Source organism: Oncorhynchus kisutch, linkage group LG5, assembly GCF_002021735.2.
Source record: "Oncorhynchus kisutch isolate 150728-3 linkage group LG5, Okis_V2, whole genome shotgun sequence".
NCBI classification, from domain to species: Eukaryota; Metazoa; Chordata; class Actinopteri; order Salmoniformes; family Salmonidae; genus Oncorhynchus; species Oncorhynchus kisutch.
This window is the reverse complement of record NC_034178.2, coordinates 29,580,880-29,607,557: the sequence shown is the minus strand read 5'-3', so window position 1 is coordinate 29,607,557 and position 26,678 is coordinate 29,580,880. Positions and strand designations below refer to the sequence as shown.

General features: G+C 45.4%; 1 protein-coding gene across 1 annotated transcript in view; it reads right to left on the bottom strand.

Moving 5' to 3' along the window:
• The window catches only part of LOC109890863 (guanine nucleotide-binding protein G(i) subunit alpha-2), a 150,211-nt gene that overhangs the window by 1,774 nt on the left and 121,759 nt on the right, over window positions 1–26,678 (bottom strand). Inside the window, exons 4-8 of the mRNA XM_020482946.2 lie at window positions 22,255–22,415; window positions 9,536–9,664; window positions 4,438–4,567; window positions 1,517–1,670; window positions 865–1,095 (exon numbers count right to left, since the gene is read on the bottom strand). Of these exons, the coding sequence (XP_020338535.1) occupies window positions 905–1,095; window positions 1,517–1,670; window positions 4,438–4,567; window positions 9,536–9,664; window positions 22,255–22,415 (765 nt within the window). The 3' untranslated portion in view covers window positions 865–904. The remainder of the gene's footprint in view (window positions 1–864; window positions 1,096–1,516; window positions 1,671–4,437; window positions 4,568–9,535; window positions 9,665–22,254; window positions 22,416–26,678) is intronic.

Here is a 26,678-nt window from a genome sequence, read left to right as displayed (position 1 = left end):
AATATATCTAGATAATTTTACCTCCTCGTGATATCATCTATTTTGTGAAATGCAACAGTCCCTCCTGCAGCAAAGCACCCCCACAAAATGATGCTGCCACCCCCGGGCTTCACGGTTGGGATGGTTTCTACGGCTTGCAATCATCCCCATTTTTCCTCCAAACATAACAATGGTCATTATGGCCAAACAGTTCTATTTTTGTTTCATCAGACCAGAGGACATTTCTCCAAAAAGTACGATCTTTGTCCCCATGTGCAGTTGCAAACCGTAGTCTGGCTTTTTTTTCGGTCTTGGCTGATTTCTTTTGATTTTCCCATGATGTCAAGCAAAGAGGCACTGAGTTTGAAGGTAGGCCTTGAAATACATCCATAGGTACACCTCCAATTGACTCAAATTATGTCAATTAGCCTATCATAAGCTTCTAAAGACATGACATCATTTTCTGGAATTGTCCAAGCTGTTTAAAGGCACAGTCAACTTACTGTATGTAAACTTCTGAACCACTGGAATTGTGATACAGTGAATTATAATGTTCTCAGTTATGACTCGGGCCCTGTGTTTTGTGCAGTCATGTGACATGCCTAGATTGTAACCTTTATTTAAAGATTTTTCAGCCAACAGTCCAGCACCATCCTTAGAATATTTTGTTCACTTTTGGTGTGATGCTAATGTACGGATAAGGCTTAAAATACAGGATAAGATATTTGCTATGACACATGATTGCGCAAAACACAGGGCCCTGGTCATCACCATACTGATGATTTAGTCCTTTCTAACATGGTCATCTCGTCCCCAAAAGAGATAATGGGCTATATCATCAGCATTGGATTTGATGTTTGGTTTTCCCCTAATCTTTGTCCTCACCTTAGCTCCTCCTCTGGCCCCGCCTCCCCTGGCCCCGCCACTAGAAGAGACCACAGTCCTTCAGGTTGTTCTTGATGATGACGTCGGTGACGGCGTCAAAGACAAACTGGACGTTCTTAGTGTCGGTGGCGCAGGTGAAGTGGGTGTAGATCTCCTTCGTGTCCTTCTTCTTGTTCAGGTCCTCAAACTTAGTCTGGATGTAACTCGCTGCCTCGTCGTATTTGTTGGCTCCTGGGTAGTGAACATAGTCAACATAAATGAAGCATTATAGCATGTGATGAGATGCCAGACATTACTGATTGATTCCAAGATAAAAAAAAAAAAAAACATTATTGATGAATTATAACTTGAAATCTCCTGGAAATCATCACTGGCGTGCTCAATATCCCCCAATATTCTGCTAGAGCTACTACTGCTGCTGAAATCGCCACAGCCTCAACAATCACAACTATATGATTTCTCTGTCAGAGCGCAGTGCAATCCACTGTATGTCACAGTGTTACAGACCCACTGGGCACACACTGGTTGAATAAACATTGTTTCCACATCATTTCAATGAAATGACGTTGAACCAACGTGGAATAGACATTGAATTGATGTCTGTGCCCAGTGGGGGGGGGGGGGGGGGGGACACATTGGTAGGATTCTCTACCTGTGTACTCGGGGTAGCAGATAGCCAGGGGGCTGCCTGTAATCTTCTCCTCAAACAGATCCTTCTTGTTGAGGAAGAGGATGATGGAGGTCTCTGTGAACCACTTGTTGTTGCAGATGGAGTCAAACAGCTTCATGCTCTCATGCATCCGGTTCTGGTAGACAGACAGACAAATACTGGGTCCCATCGCATCCAAGGATAAAACATAAAATCTGCCACCAGGGGGCAGTAACTCCTCACATTTCAAATCTAGCTGTATAGGGTAGTGGTACAGTATGTATTTTGTGAATGTGTCTATGCTTTCTCCCCTCTCACTGCAGTAGGAGCGATAGAGAAGCTGAGAGTGTGTCTTTGTGTTGGGGATATGGTTATAGGAAGTATATTGTTCAAGCAGACTGTTAAAAATGGATTAATATGCCATAGAAAAAAGGACTGATAAGAAGTAACATCCATAACATCCATAGAAATACAGCAATGGTCTATTTGGTCTTAAGAATTAGTGAGATATAACTGCTTGACAAGACTATTGAATTAACGTAAGATGCTACACTCTCTAACAAAATGCAGTGCCTGTGAAGTAGGATGGCTCCTCCCATCTTATTTTTTCCCGGACTTAAATAAGTGGTGTATTGATTGGGTGCTTCACACCACAGTGAGGGAAACAAATGGCTCATTGCACAGCAGTTTGATGATATCTCAGCAGCTTCAACTGCTCTTCAGGTTATTAAGTCCTCAGCCCAAACTTACTCTAAATATTGTGTGAGCGGTATATCAGTGTGGTGTCAGGACAACAACCTCTCCCCCAATGTCAGTAAGACAATGGAGCTGATTATGGATTACAGGAAATGGAGGGGTGAGCACTCCCCCCATTCACATCGACAGGGCTGAAATGGAGCGGGTTGAGAGTTTCAAGTTTCTCAGTGTCCACATCACTAAAGACCTATCAGGGTCCAAACACACCAACACAGTCGTGAAGAGGGCACAACAACGCCTCTTCCCACTCAGGAGCTTGAAAAGACTTGTCATGGGCCCTCAGATCCTCAAAACGTTCTACAGCTGCACCATCGAGAGCATCTTGACTGGCTGCATCACCGCCTGGTATGCCAACTGCTTTGACCGCAAGGTGCTACAGAGGGTAGTGCATATGGCCCACTACATCACTGGGGCTGAGCTGCCATCCAGGACTTCTATACCAGGTGGTATCAGAGGAAGGCCCAGATAATTGTCAAAGACTCCAGCCTCCTAAGCAACAGACTGTTCTCTCTGCTACCGCATGTCAAGCGGTACCAATTTGCCAAGTCTGGAAATAACAGGACCCTGAACAGCTTCTACACCAAGCCTAAGCACGACTTCTAAGTAGATAATCAAATGGATACCCAGACCACCTGAATTGACCCTTTTTTTTGCACTAACTCTCTTACATGCAATCTCCATAGAGAAACATTGCCAGTAGAAAGGCCTTGAAGAGCTCAGTTATGGTCAACGTGGCATCGTTGTAGGATACCACCTTTCCAACAAGTCAGTTTGTCAAATTTCTGCCCTGCTTGAGCTTCCACGGTCAAGTGCTCAGCCGCGAACGGCTCAGCCGCAAAGTGTTAGGCCACACAATCTCACAGAACGGGACCGCCAAATGCTGAAGCGCGTAGCACGCAAATATCAGCTGTCCTCCGGGTGCAACATTCACTATCAAGTTCGAAACTGCCTCTGGAAGTAATGTCAGCACAAGATCTGTTCTTCGGGAGCTTCGTGAAATGCGTTTCCATGGCCGAGCAGCCGCACACAAGCCTAAGATCACCATTCACAATGCCAAGCGTTGGCTAGAGTGGTGTAAAGCTCGCCACCATTGGACTCTGGAGCAGTGGAAACACGTTCTCTGGAGTGATGAATCACACTTCACCATCTGGCAGTCCAATGGACTAATCTAGATTTTATGGATGCCAGGAGAACGCTACCTGCCCGAATGCATAGTGACAACTGTAAAGTTTGGTGGAGGAGGAATAATGGTCTGGGGCTGTTTTTCATGGTTCAGGCTAGGCCCTTTAGTTCCAGTGAAGGGAAATCGAAACGCTACATTCAGCATACAATGACATTCTAGACGATGCTGTGCTTAAAACTTTGTGACAACAGTTTGGGGAAGACCCTTTCCTGTTTCAGCATGACAATGCACAAAGTGAGGTCCATACAGAATGGTTTGTTGAGATCGGTGTGGGAGACCTTGACTGGCCTGCACAGAGCCCTGACCTCAACCCCATCGAAATCCTTTGGGATAAATTTGAACACCGACTGCCAGCCAAATCGCCAACATCAGTGCCCGACCTCACTAATGCTCTTGTGGCTGAATGGAAGCAAGTCCCCGTAGCAATGTTCCAACATCAAGTGGAAAGCCTTCCCAGAAGAGTGGAGACTGTTATAGTAGCAATAGGGGGACCAATTCCATATTAATGCCCATAATTTTGGAATGAGATGTTCAACGAGCAGGTGTCCACATACTTTTGGTTATGTAGTGTAAACAGTATATATATATATAATCTTATCTTTAACTCTGCATTGTTGAAAATGAACCCGTAAGTAAACATTTCACTGTTAATCTACACCTGTTGTCTATGAAGGGTGTGACAAATAACATTTGATTTGATTATCAATTACATTTACACCCCTATAAAATAAATGAATGACCCCATTTACATTCATACATACCCTTGTAAAATAACTCATCTAATCTATCTAATCAAATAGCCTACTCCAGTGCACATACAGCATATTATGTAGATTAGTAACATATGCTTTATAATATGTACAGTATATGGATGTTCTGTGTAACCCACATCATAATGACATGATGACCAGTAACGTGTGACCATTTGAAAATGTGTGGATCATAGAAATATAGTAGGATAGGATAGGTGACTCTTCCTCCTCACCATCTCCTCATCCTCAGCCAGCACCAGGTCATAAGCACTCAGCGCAACACAGAAGATAATGGATGTGACTCCTTCAAAACAATGGATCCACTTCTTCCTCTCTGAGCGTTGGCCGCCCACGTCAAACATCCTGCAGGAGAGAGAGAGAGAGGGAGAGAGAGAGAGAGGGATGGGGGGAAAGGGGGGGGGAGAGTAAGAGAGAGAAAGAAAGATGGAGAGAGAAAGAGAGAGATGAAGGTTGTAACACCAAAATAGGTAGCTTGAAAAAAATAAAAAGGGGGTGATGTTGATAGAGGAGAGAAGTAGAGAAGAAAAAGGGATTGGGAATAGGGGGGGGGGGGGGGAGAAAGTGAGGGAGACATTCCGTCCCAGGCCATGCATTAACATTTCATGAGATTGTTCTCAGAACAAAAGGCGGCTCGGGAGAGAGACAGAGAGAGATCCATTAGAGATACTGGGCCGTGAAAAAGACCGCAGGGCCAACACAGGAAGCCCTCAGGGGCCATATGTATCAAGCATCTCACAATTGGAGTTGTGATCTATAATCACCCCCCCCCCCCCCCCCAATGTCCATGTAATTACATTCATTGTAATTTAAAAGGCACAGGGGCAAACGCTTGAATTTTACTCGGAGTGGTCAGATGCTTGACAGCTAAACACTGTAGACACATTACACTGTAACAGAGGCTCTACCAGGTGAACACGCCACACAGGTGTGAATACACTGGTTATCAGGGGATACTGAGGTTATACACCTGCTCGAGCTGTTATTCCCGCTAACAACACAGCCTCTCTATCACACATTAATGACAGAGAGCTTCAACCTGCACACATGGGTTTTTGAAAGCTTAGCCACACAAGATGAAGATGATCTAGTTTAGAACTAAGTGACAGGTTCGACTGTCCCGTGGCTCTGTCAACAACCAAAATGTGAATGACTTGGCATGGAATAATCTGTACCCCTATAATATTATCATCCACAGTCCTTCACAATGAGCTTGACATTTCCACCGTGAACAAGTTTTCATGTCCCATGTACTGGTCCACAAAGATCAGTGTGTATATGGAGGGACTGAGTCCAGTATGCTTCATTAGTTTGAGGTATTCATTTAAGAATGGGTAGTACTGTAATGCTGCTGCTGTTGCTGTTCTGCCTCTCTGGGGCATAGGCACAGGGAGAGAGTGGAGAGGTTGGAGAGAATGACATCACTCAACAGGGTCACGGGAATGGGGAGAGAACCATGGCTGCTGAGACTGCTGAGAGGCATGGTGGTAGAGCAGAGAGTGGAGCTGAGGAACATGGCAGCCAAAGTGACAGCCAAGTAGAGGAGCTGAAGAAAGAGGTAATGGATCAGAGTGAAGTGAGTGTCACTAAGAGTGAACTGCACTTCTACAAGAACAAAGTAGAGGAACTGAAGAGCAAAGGCGCAGCCCAAACAGCAGAACTATTCACCATGGGCCCGATTCAGACTTAGGAAACGAACGCCTTTCTTTTGCACAACTTTCCTATGCACTTCTCAGTAGTTGGTATTCAGACGTGGTTCCCTTGCGCGCACTGAATATATTTAATTCAACAGCTGCTCCCTATATCCCCCCCCCCACAATCGCATAAAAGACACACACAGACCGGACAAGTAGGTGCTGGACTATGGACTATGGTCATTGTAGTTAATTACCACATGTTCGGCACTTATGTCACGCCCTGACCTTGGAGAGCCTTTTTATTTCTCTATTTGGTTAGGTCAGGGTGTGATTTGGGTGGGCATTCTAGTTTTCTATTTCTTTGTTTGCTGGGTATGATTCCCAATCAGAGGCAGTTGTCTATCATTATCTCTGATTGGGAATCATACAGGCAGCCTGTTTTTTTCACGTCCTGACCTTAGTTCCTTTGTTTTGTCTTTTGTTTTAGTATGGTCAGGGCGTGAGTTGGGTGGGTTGTCTATGTTAGTTTGTCTATGATTTTCTATTTCTCTGTTTGGCCTGGTATGGTTCTTAATCAGAGGCAGCTGTCAATCATTGTCCCTGATTGAGAACCATATTTAGGTAGCCTGTTTTCCATTGTGTTTTGTGGGTGGTTGTTTCCTGTTTAGTGTTTTTGTTTCACCTTTCAGGACTGTTTGTTTGTCGTGTTTGTTGTTTTGTCTAGTGTTGCATATTTCATTAAATAATATGAACATTTACCACGCTGCACATTGGTCCTCCTCTCCTTCCCCAGACGACAAGCGTTACAGTTTTCCACCCTAGTTTGTGGGATGTTGTTTTTGCACAGTAGCTGTATAGCCCTGCAGAACTTAACGTTTTTTTTTCTCTTCTCCTTTGTTGTTTTTTGGTGCTCATTCTAATTAAGTACGACGAACACTTTCCACGTTGCGCTTTGGTCTCATTCCGACAATGGACGTAATAACAACTTAACTATGTAGAATATTGGCCTGTTGGAAACTACAACTCTTATCTCTACAGAAGCTGTGCAATGTGCACATTGAGCTCACAGAACAAAATGGATTTCAAATAATTACACCGACTTGGTCAATTAGCTGTTTAAAAAAACATTACAGGATTTCGCTGTCAGTGCGCATGGATTTTCATAGGATTTGGTCTCCAAATTTCGTCCCCTGCAAATTATGAAGCCAGAGGCCTACAGTACAATTACAATTATGAGAAACCACATGGATATTTATACTTCACTGTGGAAAAGAGGCTGAAATACCAGTCTTGTTGACAAGCTTTTCCTTTGGCTGAAATATGAGTGGTTTCACATTTGTCTCCAGAGATCATTAGGTAAAATATACGTAAACAATTGTCAATTAGCCTATATTTACAAACCCCTTATCCAAACAGATGACTCATTTACATAGCTTTTATCAGTTTATAAATTACAGTGCATGGAGTTGGTGTTATTTCTATCAGGAAAAAAAAATGTAGATGTTGTTCCACTTGGAACCACTTGTGCTGATAAAATACAAATCAAAAGGTACACAGTATTTAAAAAGGATTGCTTTAGATAAATTAACTGAAAAATTGAACAACTCACTGATCAAATTAGTAGGTGTGGGTGTGTTTTCTGGGGTTGAATTGAAGGCATTCAGTGTGCACAAGGGAGCCACAAACCGTGTTACTCATCTCCATAAGGTAAATCTGAATACCAACTACTGAGAAGTGTGTAGAAAGGTGTGCATAGGAAAGGCATACATTTCATAAGTCTGAATCAGGCCCACGGTGAATAGTTCTGCTGTTTTGGGCTGCATCCTTGCTCTCCAGTTCTTCTACTTTGTTCTTGTAGAAGTGCAGTCCAGTGTTGAAGCTCAGCTCCATTCTCTGATCCATCACCTCTTTCTCCAGCTCCTCTACTTGGCTCTCACCGGCTGTCACTTTGGCTGCCATGTTCATGTAACGACCCAAGCTGATACATCGGAAGGCATGGCGTTCTCTGAGCTTAAATTGTTTCTGAATATGGAATCAGAGATAGCGACACAAAACAAACAGACATAGCTAGTGAATTTTTTATTTCTTCTTTCTTCTTTCATTTTCTCTCTAATGTACCACATCTCTTTTCCTTTTCTGTTGCCGTTGTCATTTTTATGCCATTCATTCTGTTGGTATTTTCCTGGAGATTAGTTACCATAGCTACAGTCGACGGGATGGAGATAAAAAGAAGTGTCTTTTTTTCCTTATCGATTGTCCCCATGTATTATTCATCCCTGACATCGTGTCTGTGACAGAAGGCAAATGTCAGCCAGCCCAGTGCTCTGAGTTTAGCTGGAACCAGGTCACTGTGGACTCATGTCAGACCTCTTACACAGACAGACAGGAATGGCCTGATTATCACCATGTTTCTCATCGTCTATCTGGCTGTTTGAAGCACATGTGAACCATGCCACTGAAACTTGAATGGATCTGCCACTGTATCAGGTGTGATGATGTTATTAGTTGACGCTACAGTTGTCAGCAACACAGTGACAACCAAACTGTAACAAGTCTGATGGAAGTATGAGATGTCTTAAAGAGATGTGCCTGGGTTACTGTCATCTCTGAACCTTGACGCCACGACGTGCACCTCATACTAGACCAACTAGCAGCTCTCTCTATGTTCATGTACCAGTGCTTTCCAGTAGCATCTCTGCTCTGCTATCAACATTGTGTAAATTACAGACGAGTTCAGATTTCACTCTGAAGTCAAATTAATGGTGATACAAATAGAGCTTTGATAAAAAAAGTGTTGCGTCCCCCTCAGGCTGTTCAGAGCCAGGAAGGCCTCACAACACAGGGTCTCACAACACTTCCTGGTCAGCCAGAGGTCACACACTCATTCAGTTGCAACACAAACATGTAGGACACACACAACCACATACACTTCGGACATATCTAAAAAAGCAACGTTTGAAATGTGTTCTACCCTCTTTTGTTACTACACATGATAAGGAAGCAGCACACATCTAAAGAAGGTTAAAGACAAGGGGGGCTGGTATGTTTATATTTGTGCAATGAATACATTTTCACATTAATGTAATAATGTAATGCTAGTCCTCCCGAGTGGCGCAGCGGTCTAAGACACTGCATCACAGAGCTTGTGGTGTATCTACAAACCCAGGTTCGATCCCGGGCTGTGTCGCAGCTGGGCTGCGCCTCGGAGACCCCATGAGGCAGCACACAATTGGCCCAGAATCGTGTGAGTTAGGGGAGGGTTTGGCAGGCAGGGATGTCCTTGTCTCTAACAACTCCTGTGGCAGGCTGGGCACATGCACGCTGACATGGTTGCCAATTGTAAGGTGTTTCCTCTGACACATAGGTGCGGCTGGCTTCTGAGTTAAGCGAGCAGTACTGCTTGGCAGGGTCGTGTTTCGGAGGACGCATGGCTCTTGACCTTCGCCTCTCCCGAGTCCATACGAGAAATGCAGCAATGGGACAAGAATGTAACTGCCAATTGGATATCATGAAATTGGGGAGAAAAAGGGGTGAAGAGTAAAAACATATATATATATATATATATATATATATTATAATAATAACAATGTAGTGCTCAGTTTTCCCCTGTCTCAATACACAAAGCCATACAAATAAACACTAGTCAGGTTGCCAAGTTTGTTCTGAGAGCCCTTACTTGAAGTGCAAGTCTTTGAAGGTGAAGTGTGTCTCCACGATGCCAGTGGTCTTGACTCTGGTCCGCAGCACGTCCTGCTGTGTGGGGATGTAGTCTGATTTGGCTATCCTCTCCATTTCATTCAGGTAGCTGCGGCAAACACACACATAATTATGAGGAGGGGAGACACTCACACACACTGGCAAGACAATAACACACACACACACATCCAAGCAGAGACAGCAACCACAGATGTTCTCTGCAGTTCTGTTTTAGCACAACAGTGATTCTGGATTGGTTCTGTTAATCACGCACGGCCACAGAGTCTGTGCGTGCTGTGTTTTTCTACATTTGTTCTAGGCCATAAATAGTCATGTTAGATCACCTCTCTCTCTCACTCCCTCTGCTTTTCGCAAAGGGAACATTTCTATGGCAACGGCACTTTTCCCCCCGCTTCACTTCAATGGGTTTTTACGCATGATATTTTAAGCATTATGGAAAGCAAAATTGGTAGTTTGAGCTGTAATCCACGATGCGTATAAATCCCAGAGCTGTCACTGGGAGTTAAGATGAGATCGGCCACTCCACATGCTATTCAGTTGTATGTGAGGTGACATGAGATAAGAAGCTTCACATTCCATGTTGTCATTCAGATCAATATGTGTCAGGGACATCAGGGCTAAAATCAGATCTATAACACAGAGCCATAGATCAGGCACCCCGGATGCGACACATACATGGATTTTTTTTTTCAAAGATGGAAAAGTCATCGGATGTAGGGATGATTTCAACGTGTAGAACATCTCACTCTCTCACTCGTCCTCTCTCGCTCTGCTTCCCTCCCTCCCTGTCTCTCTCTCACTCTGCTTCCCTTTGTGATGTGGGAGGGCCGTAGCACTCTGTCGGTAATTCTGTTTCGTACTGGACACAGCCTGTCTGCTCTACGGATTGAATCATCAGCCAGGGCCAGAGCTAGCTGGTACCCCAGCCAATAGTCCATGAACACAGCACCGACAGGGATACTGACTGACATGCTCACAACATCAGTAGAATGGATTTGGTTTTCTCCACTGGACGATGTAGGTTTCCGCTATACTCCTTAATCAATGTGATCCTGGCAACGTCTATAGATATACAGTATCCACGCTTTACCAAGATCACATTGATAAAGGGGTATAAACTACTACATGGTATGGTGGAGCAAACCATACCATGTAGCATTCCAACTAGCATTCCAAGCAGAGCTCTATTCTTTATGATCATAAAGTAGAGTATTGATCAGAGTATTGATCATATAAACCCTTCTGCTCTGATGTTACAGACAGACAGACATACACAGACATGCAGACAGACAGACAGTGACCATATAAAACACACTGTATGTAAAATAACTCATGTACACTGTAGCCTTGTATAGCAGCAGGGATCCATTCTATAGTGTTCATCCTCATGACCATAGATTCTACATTTCCCTAAATCAGTCAATACAACCTCTGTTAATAGTGGTTTCCGCTATGGGCCTGTGCTCCTGTGCCTTGAGACAATCGTAGATCCTCCAGCTCATTGTCACAAATGAGTTCATTAAGGAAAGGTGTCTGGTTGACTATCAACTTTTGAGTAGAGGAGATCAATCGATGTATGAAGAAAACCGACAAGGTTCCAACTGATTCTGGATTGGATGGCGCTTCTGTCACCTTCAGAGAAGGTCACATACTAGTTGTTATTTTCTGGTATAACTAATAAGAAATGCACATTATATTATGGTCCTAATACAATAGATCATTTTAGGAGGGTTGAGCAATGTGTAAGTTAACTGGTACTGGTATCTCCAGATCTCTTCAGCTAATTAACCAACGAAGTACTGAGGGCTGCACTGAAAATGGCAAAAACATAGTCCTTTATTGATCGTAGGTCCATTGTCATTTCAACACAGTTTCGATTTGGTGTTAGTCATTTTAAGTATTGAATTTGTTTCCCCCCTAAAAATATATGTTTTTTACGGATTGGACCCCCTCGCATGTTTGATACCCCTGGTGTAGGGTATATATTTAACTCAGAGGGTGTCCTTAGTTTTCTGGAATTTCTCCTTTTCGATTTGCCAGGGTCGACTGCAGTCAGCGCGTCGTGCCCTTATGGGTACCATGGGGTACACGTTTGGAAAGGCACCCAGTGAATTTTTACATTCTCTTCCAGAGTTTTTGTATCAGTTATGTACTCTCATCTTCAATTACTAAAGCAGAAAGATTGTTTAATGGTTAAAGTATATGTAAAGGATTTTGCTTGATGATGATGCTATTGATTGGGAAAATGACTGGGAGAACATATTGTAACGGCGTTCTTCGTTTGTCGAAAGAGAGTCGGACCGAAATGCAGCGTGGTGGTTAATCATGATCTTTAATGAGGAAATGGTGACGATACATGAAATAACTAATAAATACAAAAACAACAAACGGAACGTGAAACCTAATTACAGCCTATCTGGTGAAACTACAGAGAGACAGGAACAATCACCCACGAAATACAAAGCGAACTCAGGCTACCTAAATACGGTTCCCAATCAGAGGCAACAAGAAGCACCTGACCCTGATCGAGAACCGCCTCAGGCAGCCAAGCCTACACTCGACATACCCCTAATCAACCACAATCCCAATGCCTACAAAAAAAAAACAATACGACAACACAATAACCCATGTCACACCCTGGCCTGAACAAATAATTAAAGAAAACACAAAATACTAAGACCAAGGCGTGACACATATTTCCCTCATCAAAGAACCACAAACCATCAGTGAATTCATTTTAAGCTCTGTCGTAGGTCGTACTGGACGCCACTTGTAAGATTTCAGGCAAAACGGGATCTAAGCCCAAACTGTGACCTATGTTCCTCCAATACACTTGGCACATACAAACAGATGATATGGGGTTGCCCTGAGGTTTATGGGTTTTGGTAGGAAAGTGTCGTCTATTCTCTCTGACACGATTGATAAAACTGTACCCTTTGAACCAATTTCTCCTTCACCTAACGACGATTCAGGTATGCAGCTGAATGAGAAACAGTGTAAAGTGTAAAGTGTAAAGTTTTTTTTTAAAACACGTTGTTCCAGCGCTGGTTGCCACCTCATGACCTTCATATAAGGAAATGGCTGGCATACTTTCAGGACGTAGTTATGTTGGAGTTATCCACCGCCCGCACGAATAAAGCTAAACATACTCCTATAGAAATGTGGAAAGTAGTTACCTCAATTATCTCCTGGTGATGTCATATTGGTAAACAATTTTACTGGGTGTCATGTTTATTTTATTGTAGTGCTTGTCTGTTGCTTCGTTTTTGTTGGTATGTTTATGTTTTTTAATATTATGCGTCGACTGGGGTTGGGGATGGGGTGCCGCCAGGGTTATGTTTGGGATGGGTGACTGGGGTTGGGGTTGGGGTGCCGCCAGGGTTATGTTTGGCATGGGTGACTGGGGTTGGGGTTGGGGTGCCGCCAGGGTCATGTTTGGGATGGGTGACTGGGGTTGGGGTGCCGCCAGGGTTATGTTTGGGATGGGTGACTGGGTGGGAATGTGGGGTTGTTCAAAAAGGGGGAAATTATTTTGTGTTCTATTGATTCTATTGTTTTATTGATTGTAATTGCCTTTGTGATCCAATAAAAAAACTATAGAATAATTCATTCACTCTGTGCTCTTGAAGTGAATGATGCAATGCTAGGACATTCATCAACCTTGATATATAATCATTAGTGTGAGAGTGTATGGAGAAAACAGCATATGAAAACCAATGTAAAACCTAGGGGAATCTGACTCTCCTTGGAAGTCCTCCTAGAGGTCATCCTTAAGGCTGACCCCTGCAGCTTGACCCTGCCCTGCAAGAGAGTCCTAATCCTGGGGCCTACCAGGATGGAATCTCAGATAACTAATCAACACGTTATCATTCTTATGTTGTCCGGACAGCCAACCAGCAAGACAGAGCCATATGAGAGAGTCAGAGCATCAAAGCTAGGAGGAGGATCATGATTTAGAGAACGTTTCAGAGATTTGTCTGCTGATGCTTCCCCCTGTGGAGTAATGTGACAGGTTTCACACAGCAGCAGATGGGAGAGGAGATGAGAGCAGGAGAGAAAGGAGAGGAGGGTGAGGAGAGGAAAGGAGAGGAGAGGAACACATTACCACCATACATCAGTCTAATGGGAGGCTGGCCAGAGGTATTACACAGTCCTGAGTAAACCTGATATGATACATACAATCAATCGATCAATCCAACTGCCATTGTTATACCATCATGGTAAATACCCAGCCTTCTTCTCTAGGAAGAAATGAATGATCCCTATGTTTCTGTGATGCTATTAAAGAGGAAATTGGCAGACAAAGCTGAGTTGTTAAGCTGTATGCAAAGTAGATGGGTGCTCGTTTTCCAGTTTGAATAAAAAATAAACTAGCAGCAGGAGGGGATAGCGAAATCTAACTGGTGGTAAATGTTGGCCTCCTGGTGTGTGTGCAGATTGCTTACTGATTGTAGTAGAGGAAGGGAAGGGATGGAGGGAGTTGATATTGAAAGTCTTTCTGTTTGTCACACCCTGATCGGTTTTACCTGTCTTTGTGCTTGCCTCCACCCCCCTCCAGGTGTCGCCCATCTTCCCCATTATTCCCTGAGCATTTATACCTGTGTTCTCTGTCTGTTGCCAGTTCGTCTTGTCTTGTCATGTCTAACCAGCATGCCTTCCCGTTTTCATGTTTCTCAAGTGTTTGGTCAGAACCGGGAAAACTAGGAAACATTCTGCCTGCCCTGACCCCGAGCCTGCCTGCCGTCCTGTACCTGCCTGATTCTGACCTGATTCTGAACCTCTGCCTGCCCTGACGCCAAGCCTGCCTGCCGTCCTGTACCTGCCTGACACTGACCTGATTACGAACCTCTGCCTGTCCTCGACCTGCCCTTTTCCCTGTGTTAAAATAAATGATTGAGAACTGCACTTTCCGCCTCCTTTGTCTGCATCTGGGTCATATCCTGAGTATTGATAGTACAAACTGGCCATAACTGACCAAGCAGACTCAGACCAGCTCCACAATACTGTCTCCCGGCAAGAAGCCACCATTGAAAGACATGGGGAGTTACTGCAATGTCTTATGGAGGGACTCCATATCCTGGCACAACGCCATGGCCATGCGTTCGATACATTGCTGGAGCAATTCTGTGGATTCCCTACAAGGCAGCAAGCCACACCAGTAATTTCCCAGACTCTCAGCAACACCACCACCAGCGGCACTTGTGTCCCGAGAACCCGCCTACCTCCCCCGGCGTGCTACACTGGAGATTCTGGAACCTGCCAGGCCTTTCTCTCCCAGTTCTCCATCATCTTCGAGCTACAGCCTTCGTCGTTCCTTTCGGACCGCTCGAGGATAGGGTACCTCATAACGCTGATGTCCGGGAGGGCACTCGCCTGGGCTACAGGCGGTGTGGGAGCAACAGTACGCCGTCTGCCTCAGTCTGGAGGAATTTGTGGCAGAAGTACAGAAGGTGTTCGATTCTCCGTTGTCCGAGAGAGAGAGTGCTCGTAAATTGCTCCAGCTACATCAAGACTCCCGTAGTGTGGCAGACTACGCAGTGGATTTTCGTTGGCGGCTGACAGGGCCTGGAACACGGAAGCATTTTTCGACATGTTCCTTCACGGATAATCGGAGGTGATCAAAGATGAGTTCGCAGCCCAGGAGCTGCCCATGGACCTCGACTCCCTCATAGCCTTGACCATCTGGATTGATAGGCGGCTACGAGAACGTAGGCGGGAGAGAGAATATGTTCCCTGTCGCCCTCGCTCACCCTCGATTCTCGCCTCGCCTCAGAGGAATCCCGGAAACACAAAGTCATTTACGAGAGAATCCGATGTCACGCCGAGGGTGGTCGACTCGCCTCCTCTAGAGCCCAAGCTACCGGGAAGGGCTCGATTGTCTCCAGATTAACATTTACGCAGACTGAACACCAGGAGCTGTCTGTATTGCGGGACTACAGAACATTATATTTCCACCTGTCCATTAAAAAGACCAGGCTCATCAGTAAGTACGAGTACTCTGGTGAGCCGTATGGGGATTTTCCAATCTCCCATTACTCACACCCATCTCCATGCCACCCTGTTATGGGGTGACCGGGCCAAATCACTCCGGGTGCTCATTGACTCTGGGGCCGATGAAAGCTTTATTGACACTACCGTGGTGTCGGAGCTGGGCATCTCCACTCAACCCCTCTCCAATCCCATGGACGTCAGAGGGCTGGATGGGTGCTCTATTGGCAGAGTCACCCGCACTACGATTCCGATCGACCTACAAGTATCAGGAAATCACACAGTGCATAGAGTTCCTGCTCATAGATACTCCCCACTTACCCGTGGTTTTGGGATATTTATGGTTCCAGAAGCACAATCCCCCGATTGACTTGGCTACTGGTTCTATCGTGGGTTGGAGCCCATTCTGCCATGCTCATTGTCTTAAGTTGGTCCAGCCTGCCCCGGGATGTCTACCTGTAGGCTTGAGAGAAGCCTCAGATCTCTCGGCCATTCCCGCGGAATACCTGGACCTCCGGGAAGTCTTCAACAAGGCCCACGCTACGTCTCTTCCTCCGCATCGACACTACGACTGCGCCATTGTCCTTATCCCGGGTGGCTTTACTCCCTGTCGGGTCCAGAGACCAAGACTATGGAGTACATTGAGAACTCTCACTGCAGGGAGAATTCATCCATTGGCCTCTGCCGCCGGCGCAGGGTTCTTCTTTGAGTGGAAAACAGCCTTTAACATGGCTAGTGGATACTATGAGTACTTAGTTATGCCATTCGGACTGACCAACACTCCCGCGGTGTTCCAGGCCCTGGTTGGTCAACGATGTGCTCTGGGACATACTGGACCAGTTTGTGTTTGTCTACCTCGACGACATCCTTGTCTTTCCTGTTCAGCTCAAGAACACGTCCTCCATGTCCGACAAGTCCTTCAGTGTCTCCTGGAGAACCAGCTTTTCATTAACTTCTTGATGCACCCATCCCGTTAGCGGGATAATTTTCGTCAACCACAGCTGAATTTCAGAGTGCCAAATTCAAATTAAATCACCAAAAATATTTAATATTCATGAAATCACAAGTGCAATATAGCAAAACCCAGCTTAGCTTGTTGTTAATCCACCTGTCATGTCAGATTTCAATAAAGCTTTTCGGCGAAAGCATACCAAGCGTTTATGTAAGCACATCTCTCTCAGTTGGCAAAATATTACAAACAGCTAGCAGCCAAGTAGATTGGTCACGGAAGTCAGAAAAGCAATGAATTAAATCGCTTACCTTTGATGATCTTCGGATGTTTGCACTCACGAGACTCCCAGTTACACAATAAATGTTCCGTTTGTTCCATAAAGATTATTTTTTATATCTAAAATACCTCCATTTGGTTAGCGCATTATGTTCAGAAATCAACAGGCTCAAGCGGTCACCACGTCGCAGACAAAAATTCCAAATAGTATCCATAATGTTCGTAAAAACAGGTCAAATGTTTTTTATAATCAATCCTCAGGTTGTTTTTACAATATATAATCGATAATATATCAACCGGGAATGCAGCTTCTTCAGAGAGAGAGAGAAAATGGATGCTCCAAGCTAACACGAAAATACTACACTCAAGAGGTTAAAGCGAAGAAGTGTGAATTCCATCGCTCCATCATCTCCTTCCTAGGGTACGTCATCGCTGCAGGGTATATACAGATGGATCTAGACAAGGTGATCATTCAGGGTGCAGCTGCAACATTTTCTGGAGTTTTCTCATTTCTACCGCCGATTCATCCAGGGTTACAGCATCCTGGCTTCCCCCCTCTCAGCACTCACCTCTCCCAAGGTTCCGTTCACGTGGTCTCCAGCAGCTGACCAGGTGTTCTTGGACCTCAAACGTCGATTCACTACAGCCCCCATCTTAATCCATCCGGACATGCCCTGTCAGTTTGTGGTGGAGGTCGTAGCCTCAGATGTCGGAGTGGGGCCATCCTGTCCCAGCGTTCTGCCCAGGACCAAACGCTGCACCCCTGCGCTTTCCTCTCCTATCGCCTCAAATCTAGGCAGGTTCGTTGGGCCCTGTAATTCACTTGTTTCAATTTCACTCTCTCCTACTGCTCGGGGTCCAAGAACATGAAGCCTGATGCACTCTCACGGTTGTATTTCCCCGCAGCTACTCCATCTGACCCGAGAACATCCTCCCTACCTCCTGTCTACCGGCTGCAGTCGTCTGGGGTATAGAGAGCCTGGTCTGTAAGGTGCAGCATTCCCAGTTGGAATCCGAGGGGGCTAACCGGATGTTTGTCCCGGACTCTGCCCATTCCCCGGTCCTGGAATGGACACATTCCTCAAGATTGACCTGCCATCCAGGCTCCCGTAGGCCCCTGGCTTTTGTCTGCTTCAACCACTCCCTTGTTCCTCACCGCCCTTGGTCCCATATATCCCTGGACTTTGTTACTGGGCTTCCCGGCAACACTACTATCCTGACGGTGGTGGATAGGTTTTCTAAAGCCGCCCATTTTATTCCCCTTCCCAAGTTACCCTCAGTCAAGGAGACGGCTCAGCAAATGGTGCAGCACGTCTTCCGGATCCATGGACTTGCGGTTGACATTGTCTCTGATCGTGGTCCCCAGTACTTGTCCTGGTTTTAGAAGGCGTTCTGCACCCTCATTGGGTCGTCACCCAGCCTGTCCTCTGGTCTCCACCACCAATCTAATGGCCAGTCGGAGCGAGCCAATCAGGACCTGGAGATGGCCCTTTGTTGCCTCGTCTCCGTCAACCCCACCACCTGGAGCCAGCAACTCATGTGGGTGGAATACGCCCATAACTCCCTTCCCTGCTTGTCCACTGGTCTCTCACCCTTCGAGTGTTCCTTGGGATATCAGTCCCCACTCTTCCCTGAGCAAAAAGTCAGCATACCATCTACCCAGATGTTCTTCTGCCGCTGTCACTATACCTGGAAGAGAGCCCGGGCTGCTATTTTTGAAGACCATGTCCAGGTATCGTGACAAGCGGTTCGCCACCAGACCCCTGCTTCCCGCTATCGTCATGGGCAGAGTGTATAGCTGTCCACTCGGGACCTGCACCTCTAGGTGGAGTCCTGTAAACTTTACCCCTGTTTCATCATCACTGGAGATTCCCTTTCCCCATCTCTAAAATCCTTAGCCCCTTTGCTGTTCGTCTTCTGTTGCCCTGCACCCTCCGTATCCATCCTATGTTTCACGTGTCCAAGATAATAACCTGTGTCCCACTGTACTTTGTCTTTTGTACTATCGCCTCCTATGTCTGCATCTGGGTCATATCCTGAGTCGTGATACTGTTCCCTGAAGGAGGGAAACGAGGAACAAGACAGCTATGGGGAGTTTGCTCGTCAGCGCCCTCTACTGAAGAACATTAGAATCACGCACGTCAAGAGCGTAGATAGCAGAACCGCTCCCGTGGTGAGGCGCCCAGTAGGGGGAAAGTGTGCACCGCTCCACAGAGGTAGGGAGTGATTCAAGGATAAGAGAGGGCAAGACCTCACCCCTCCCTGTATGTTGATGTACACCACCACTGTCCTGCTCTTGGTCCTCAACTATCACATGCTGGCCTACCAACAATGGGAGAACGCGCCTGAGGGCTATGTACACCGTCAAAAGCTCCAGGTTACTGATGTGCAACGCACTCTGCAACACTGCCCACAAAAATCTTCCCTTGGGGACATGTCATGATCACCTTGCGGGATACAACTCAACCCATGGGGGTCCGCACCAACAACAGCCACAGGTCCCTCCACCGAGCTAAAGCCCATAGGCATGACAGGGACACCTGGAGTGACCGGTTTAGGTGGCGCAATGCGTCCATGTGTGAGTCTTTCACTCACTGCTGGAAAGGTCGCATGAGCAACAGCCCGGGGGGAAACACAGCCATCATAGAATCCATCATCTTACATAGGCGCAGACACTGGCGAAAATGGACCAAGCAAAGCCAGAAACTGGCCTCCCTCTGCAGAGACAAGAATGCACGATTCTCGACTGAGTCTAAACGGAATGTGCTGAGATGGAATCAAATAGCTCTTCTCTTGATTCACTATGAAACCCAGAGACTGAACATGGGAAACCAGCATGGTGTTACACCACCTGCTCCCTCGACTCCGCTACCACCAGCCAATCATGCAGGTAGTCCAATATCCTAAGCCCCAGGTGCCAAACCCGCCTCCACAACTTTGGTGAAAGTGTGAGGCAAGAGTGAAAGCCTGAAAGGGAGGCCCAATCAACTTGTAGACCACAGCCTTGAAATGGAACCTCAGGAACTTCCTGTGAATGGAATATATGGCCACAAGAAAGTATGTGTTTAACTATGTTTTAATATAAGAGCTGACATTTGCCCTGTCCACTCTGGGTTTGTGGCCTTTATTTAACCTTTTTTTAACTAGTCGAGTCAGTTAAGAACAAATTCTTATTTAAAATGACGGCCTACCAAAAGAAAAAAGGGGGACAGTGGCTGGGATTAAAAATATTTTTTTAAATAAAAATATAGGACAACACACACATCACGATAAGAGAGACACCACAACACTACATATAGAGAGACCTAAAACAACAACACAGCATGGCAGCAACATATGAAAACCTAGCATAGCAGGTAACAACACAACATGACAACAACAAGGTAGCAACACAACATGGCAGCATCACAACAAGGTAGCAGAAAGATTTAGGGAGTCCCATTGCAATAGGTCTTGGTCAGGTGGTTTAAGCATGTCCCAGTTTAGGTCACCTAGCAGGACAAATTCAGACTTAGTGTAAGGGGCCAGGAGAGAGCTTAGGGCATTTAGGGTACAGGCCGGTGGTGATGATGGCTGATAGCACCCAGCAACAGTCAACAAAGAGTTATTTGAAAGTTTAATGTGTAAAACCAGCAAATTGAATTGTTTGGGGACAGACTTGGTGGAGACAACTGAAGGTGTTCCTTGGTAACGATTACCACTCTACCACCTTTGGAAGATCTGTCGTGCCGAAAAAGGTTATAACCAGAAAGGTTAACATCAGTGTTCAAAACACTCTTTCTTAACCATGTCTCAGTAATGACCAACACATCTGGATTGGAGCTGTGAATCTACACTTTCAATTGATCAATTTTAGGTAATAAGCAGAAAACCCAGGCTTTTACGAGAGTGAAGTGAAGCAGATATCAGAGCACAAGTCAGAATTGGGGGCTAGCAGTGCCACTTGGGGGTAGTTGTCACAGCAAACATCTGGGAAGGGGGGCAAGGGGGGGACCCCAGCCAGTGCCACCTCCCCTTTCAATGCGCTATGTGTGCGGGGGTTGCACACATTAAGAATAAACCCAGGAAAAAAACGTTATCATGGAGGTGATCATGCCCACCAGTAATAGGTACCGGTGACACCGCACCTTGTAACCCAGCTAGAAAAGGAACAGACAGCTCTGAAAAACAGACCACATCTGTGATAACAGACAGGGCCATTCGTAATTAAATCTAACTCCCAGGAACAAAACGCGTCGAGCAGGAGACAGACATCTCATCTTGGAGTTCATATGAACCACAGAGACTGTGTGTGGGATAAAAGCACGATTGCCAATCGCCTACCGAGTCCATGACCTATACCACTAAGTACCTCATAGGGACCAGTGAGCTAGAGGGAGGACCCAGCAATGAATCCCAGTAATAAGACACCTATGGAAAGGGGTACCCACTTGTGGTTACCGAGCACCTAGTGAGCACGTTGTGCTTCCGTGGTACTGTATAGCCCACCATAGCCTGGCCCTTTTATAGGCACAGACAGAGGCACTTTTGTCACAGTACTTTATGCTAGCCGACATCCACATGCAGCTTATTAGTCTTGCTACCTGGCATTATCCCCGCAGGCTAGCACTAGCCACAGTACAGTCAATTTAGAATAACCAATTGACTGAATGCTTCATATGCTAAATGAGAGAGCTACACAAACACATGGAAGCACCAGTGGCAGTACGCTAGCTAACTCGCCTTGATGAGTTAGCTATACAGCGCTGATTAACTAGCCTGATCCCGTCCACATAAGAGACGACCATCGACCAAGTCTGGGAAGAGAGGTAAACGGGGCTTGACTGAGGCAGGACACAGGCGGCAGGGAGCGCCCACTGACCTGGCCCGACCTCTCCCTTCAAGTCGCCTCCCTTAGCCAGCGACAGAGCGCACATCAACCAGGTTAAGCCAGGGAGACTTTTGCATGCCTCAGCCCGACAAGACACTTAATCCTACCAAATTCAAACTCACGAAACCGGTTATTGAGCTTTAACACACAACATCCAGAAGGATGAGCAGGCACTCCTTAAGTGGGATAGATAAGTTGGAGCAAAGCCGGATAGATTTTGTGTAATTTTTTTTGTTAAATGCGTGAAATTGTTCCGCTAAGCTCAAGGTGAAGAACATTGAAGGAATGAGTGCTCTGGCCTTGTCAGACGTGATTCTAATGTTCTTCAGTAGAGAACGCTAGCGTGCAAACTCCCCATAGCTGTGTTGTAACGAGTTGACCGACTGGAAGGGAACCACAGAGAGTTTTATATCCTCATGAAGGGATGTAGTCTAAAGTTATAGAGCGTCTTTTACTGTATCACTAACCATAGCCCAAATAAGATGGCCCTCCCATACCGCTCTTTGCTGCAGCAAACAAACAAACAAACAAACTAACACAACAAAAACCACACAAACAGCCAAACACACACACACACACTATGCCTACTCACTATGCGGCTGAGTCATTGAGCTGGTATTCTCTGGAGCGTGTGAAGCAGCTCTGCACCCCGCTGTCGGACCACAGGCGGCGGATCACTTTGGACAGGTCATCGGGCAGGATGCCCTGCTCCTCAGCAGCAGCCGACAGGGCAAAGAGCTGGCGGGCGTCATCCTGCAGGGGTGGGAGCGGACAGGAGAGGGCCATTATGGCCAGGGCTAGGAGGTTGCAGGTCAGACATACCACAGGACTACAGAATAGTCCTTGCCAGAGACATCACAGAGAGTGAGGGCTTATGTTTAAATCTCAGGAGGGAGAACCCACATTATCAACAAGCAAACACATCTGCTGTGATGAGGTAAGATCTTATCATAAATAGTTAAAGGGTATCTCTAGCAATGATTGAGTGACTCAGATAAAGCTAATATAATATTGGTTTGTTTTGACAGGTGGCCAATGGCCCAAGGTCAATTGTGCCACAGTTTAAATACGTAGCTTTATATACTGTTATGTCATCACTGGGGACCTGTCATAACCAGAGGCCAGGCAATCTACACTGTGTGGATAGCTAATATGGGAGATATATTAGTGTCTGTGGACAAGGTGTCTGGCTGATAAATAATGCACTGTTGTAATAAAGTGTGTCAGTGGCAGCTAGTGGCAGGCAGGAGATAGATATACAGTGGGGCAAAAAAGTATTTAGTCAGCCACCAATTGTGCAAATTCTCCCACTTAAAAAGATGAGAGAGGCCTGTAATTTTCATCATAGGTACACTTCAACTATGACAGACAAAATTAGAAAAAAAATCCAGAAAATCATATTGTAGGATTTTTCAAGAATTTATTAGCAAATTATGGTGGAAAATAAGTATTTGGTCAATATCAAAAGTTTATCTCAATACTTTGTTATATACCCTTTGTTGGCAATGGCAGAGGTCAAACGTTTTCTGTAAGTCTTCACAAGGTTTTCACACACTGTTGCTGGTATTTTGGCCCATTCCTCCATGCAGATCTCCTCTAGAGCAGTGATGTTTTGGGGCTGTTGCTGGGCAACACAGACTTTCAACTCCCTCCAAAGATTTTCTATGGGGTTGAGATCTGGAGACTGGCTAGGCCATTCCAGGACCTTGAAATGCTTCTTACGAAGCCACTCCTTTGTTGCCCGGGCGGTGTGTTTGGGATCATTGTCATGCTGAAAGACCCAGCCACGTTTCATCGTCAATGCCCTTGCTGATGGAAGGAGGTTTTCACTCAAAATCTCACGATACATGGCCCCATTCATTCTTTCCTTTACATGGATCAGTCGTCCTGGTCCCTTTGCAGAAAAACAGCCCCAAAGCATGATGTTTCCACCCCCATGCTTCACAGTAGGTATGGTGTTCTTTGGATGCAACTCAGCATTCTTTGTCCTCCAAACACGACGAGTTGAGTTTTTACCAAAAAGTTATATTTTGGTTTCATCTGACCATATGACATTCTCCCAATCTTCTTCTGAATCATCCAAATGCTCTCTAGCAAACTTCAGACGGGCCTGGACATGTACTGGCTTAAGCAGGGGCACACGTCTGGCACTGCAGGATTTGAGTCCCTGGTGGTGTAGTGTGTTACTGATGGTAGGCTTTGTTACTTTGGTCCCAGCTCTCTGCGGGTCATTCACTAGGTCCCCCCGTGTGGTTCTGGGATTTAAATTAATTTTTCTTTGACCCCACGGGGTGAGATCTTGCGTGGAGCCCCAGATCGAGGGAGATTATCAGTGGTCTTGTATGTCTTCCATTTCCTAATAATTGCTCCCAGTTGATTTCTTCAAACCAAGCTGCTTACCTATTGCAGATTCAGTCTTCCCAGCCTGATGCAGGTCTACAATTTTGTTTCTGGTGTCCTTTGACAGCTCTTTGGTCTTGGCCATAGTGGAGTTTGGAGTGTGACTGTTTGAGGTTGTGGACAGGTGTCTTTTATACTGACAACAAGTTCAAACAGGTGCCAGGTGTACAGGTAACGAGTGGAGGACAGAGGAGCCTCTTAAAGAAGAAGTTACAGGTCTCTGAGAGCCAGAAATGCTGCTTGTTTGTAGGTGACCAAATACTTATTTTCCACCATAATTTGCAAATAAATTCATAAAAAATCCTACAATGTGATTTTCAGGACTTTTTCCCCCTCATTTTGTCTGTCATAGTTGAAGTGTACCTATGATGAAAATTACAGGCCTCTCTCATCTTTTTAATTGGGAGAACTTGCGCAATTGGTGGCTGACTAAAATACTTTTTTGCCCCACTGTATTTCCTCTGGGTTTCCTCCCACTACCTTCTGTACTGTAAATAGACAGGAATTAATGGGATGATGGTGATGATGACAACAGAAGTCTGTCGCCAATGTGAAGACAAGGGGTCAAAGTCACGACATTAAATAGTTCCGAGTTATGGCCACACATTTCTCTCCTAATGTCCAGCTATTGAGTGTAGAAGGCTAGCAAGTCAGTAAGCTCTTTACCCACCCAGCTACTGTGGAATCCCTACCTAGTCAGGCATTCATCTCTCTATAGTGAGATGAACACCTGTCTAGGCTCAGAGAGCCAGGCACCTCCATAACCAGAGACTCAGCAGAACAGACTGATGAACACCTCCACATACTATACACGGAGACAACACCACTCCACCCACATACACATACAGTATGCAGATCTGCTGTGTCACCTGTGTTTCCATACTAGCAAATAAGAAAAACTCAACGTGAATAATCAATCAATTTGGTGAAGTGGAACAAAATTGCCATAGATATACAGTTCAATTTAAGACTGGGAGTGAAGCAATGTTAAACTAAAACTGAAACTAAAATGAAAACTGAATCGTTTTTTCATGATTAGTGAACTGAAATAAAATAATGAACAGACGTTTGAAAAACAAAAACTATACTGAAACTCAGCATTATTGCATTAGTTGCATTATTTTCCAGAGAGTCCCGAGTTGATTATCCCTTTTATACCAAGGCTATAATTGAACACATTTCCGCAAGAAATGTCGAAACGTGTTCAACATCCACTGAAGTAGCTAGCAAGTTTACTAGCTTAGCTACAGTAGTTGCCTTGGTAACCAAACACAAAGACTTGCTAGCTTAACTAACCAAACCATCAGTCCTGGCTTGCTATTATGAAAACGAAAATTGAACAATGCCAATCATGTTTTCAATTCGACGTTGGCTTTCAAAAGCAGCTCAAACATAGAACATGTAGAACACCATAAAACTGGTTGTTTGGATCCTGGAAGCTGATTGGACAAGCAGTGTTCCAAGCCGTGCTGTATTGGCCGTCACAGGCATAGCATGCCTGCAAACTGTTCCACCTGAAAATTATCACTGCTCCCCTATAACAATATCATGTTCATGTTGCTGTCCGAATCATCTCTTGTATTTATCTAAACTCACACATTATATTTCCCTTTACTTCCAGTCTAGCATTTAGTTTGGTACAAGCGGTGGTTAATATAAGCCCACTGTCTGCCTGATCTCTGTACCATTGAAGCCTTTCTGTGTTTACAAACATTGTCGCAGGAGGGCGATGCGTGCAAATTGGTGGCAGAACAAAGTTGGGTTCAAATATAGAACACCAGCAAAAAAAAGCCTCTATTTACATGTTTGTTATGAGTGCATTTCACACTACGTTTGGATTACAATTGAATGTTTGTGTTATCATCACAAATCAACTGCATGAAGAGGAATAAACAGACTCACCCCATCGCGACGTCCCCCAAAGGCTAACTCTCTAGCCCTCGCTATCTCCCTGCTTGCTAATTCGGCCTGCTAACTGCTAGCTTGTCCAGCTCCGGTCCGCTAACTGCTACCTTGTCTAGCCCGGGCCTACAAACTGTTAGCTTGTTAGCACAGGCCTGCTAACCGCCTGAATCGCCGCGTCCCAAACGCCCACCGGACCCATATTTACTTTCTATCTCTTTTGACTTTTAATTTGTTTATACCTTCCGGAAACCTGCCTCACCCAATGTGATACGGAATCGCTATTATTTTTTATTTATTTTTAGAACACACTCAAGAACCTCCAGAAGCTAACCAGCTAACTAGCTACAAGCTATTTAGTCATTGTTCGTTTTTTTAACCTGGATAACACTCGCCAGTCCAGCTTCCCTTCCCCATCCACCGCTGCCCCCTGGACACTGATCTCTTGGCTACATAGCTGATGCACGCTGGACTGTCCATAAATCACGGTACTCCATTCTGCTTGTTTGTTTTATCTGTTGGCCCCGTTGCCTAGTCTACGCCATTTTACCTGCTGTTGTTGTGCTAGCTGATTAGCTGTTGTCTCACCTACTGTTTTAGCTAGCTTTCCCAATTCAACACCTGTGATTACTGTATGCCTCGCTGTATGTCTCTCTCAAATGTCAATATGCCTTGTATACTGTTGTTCAGGTTAGTTATCATTGTTTTAGTTCA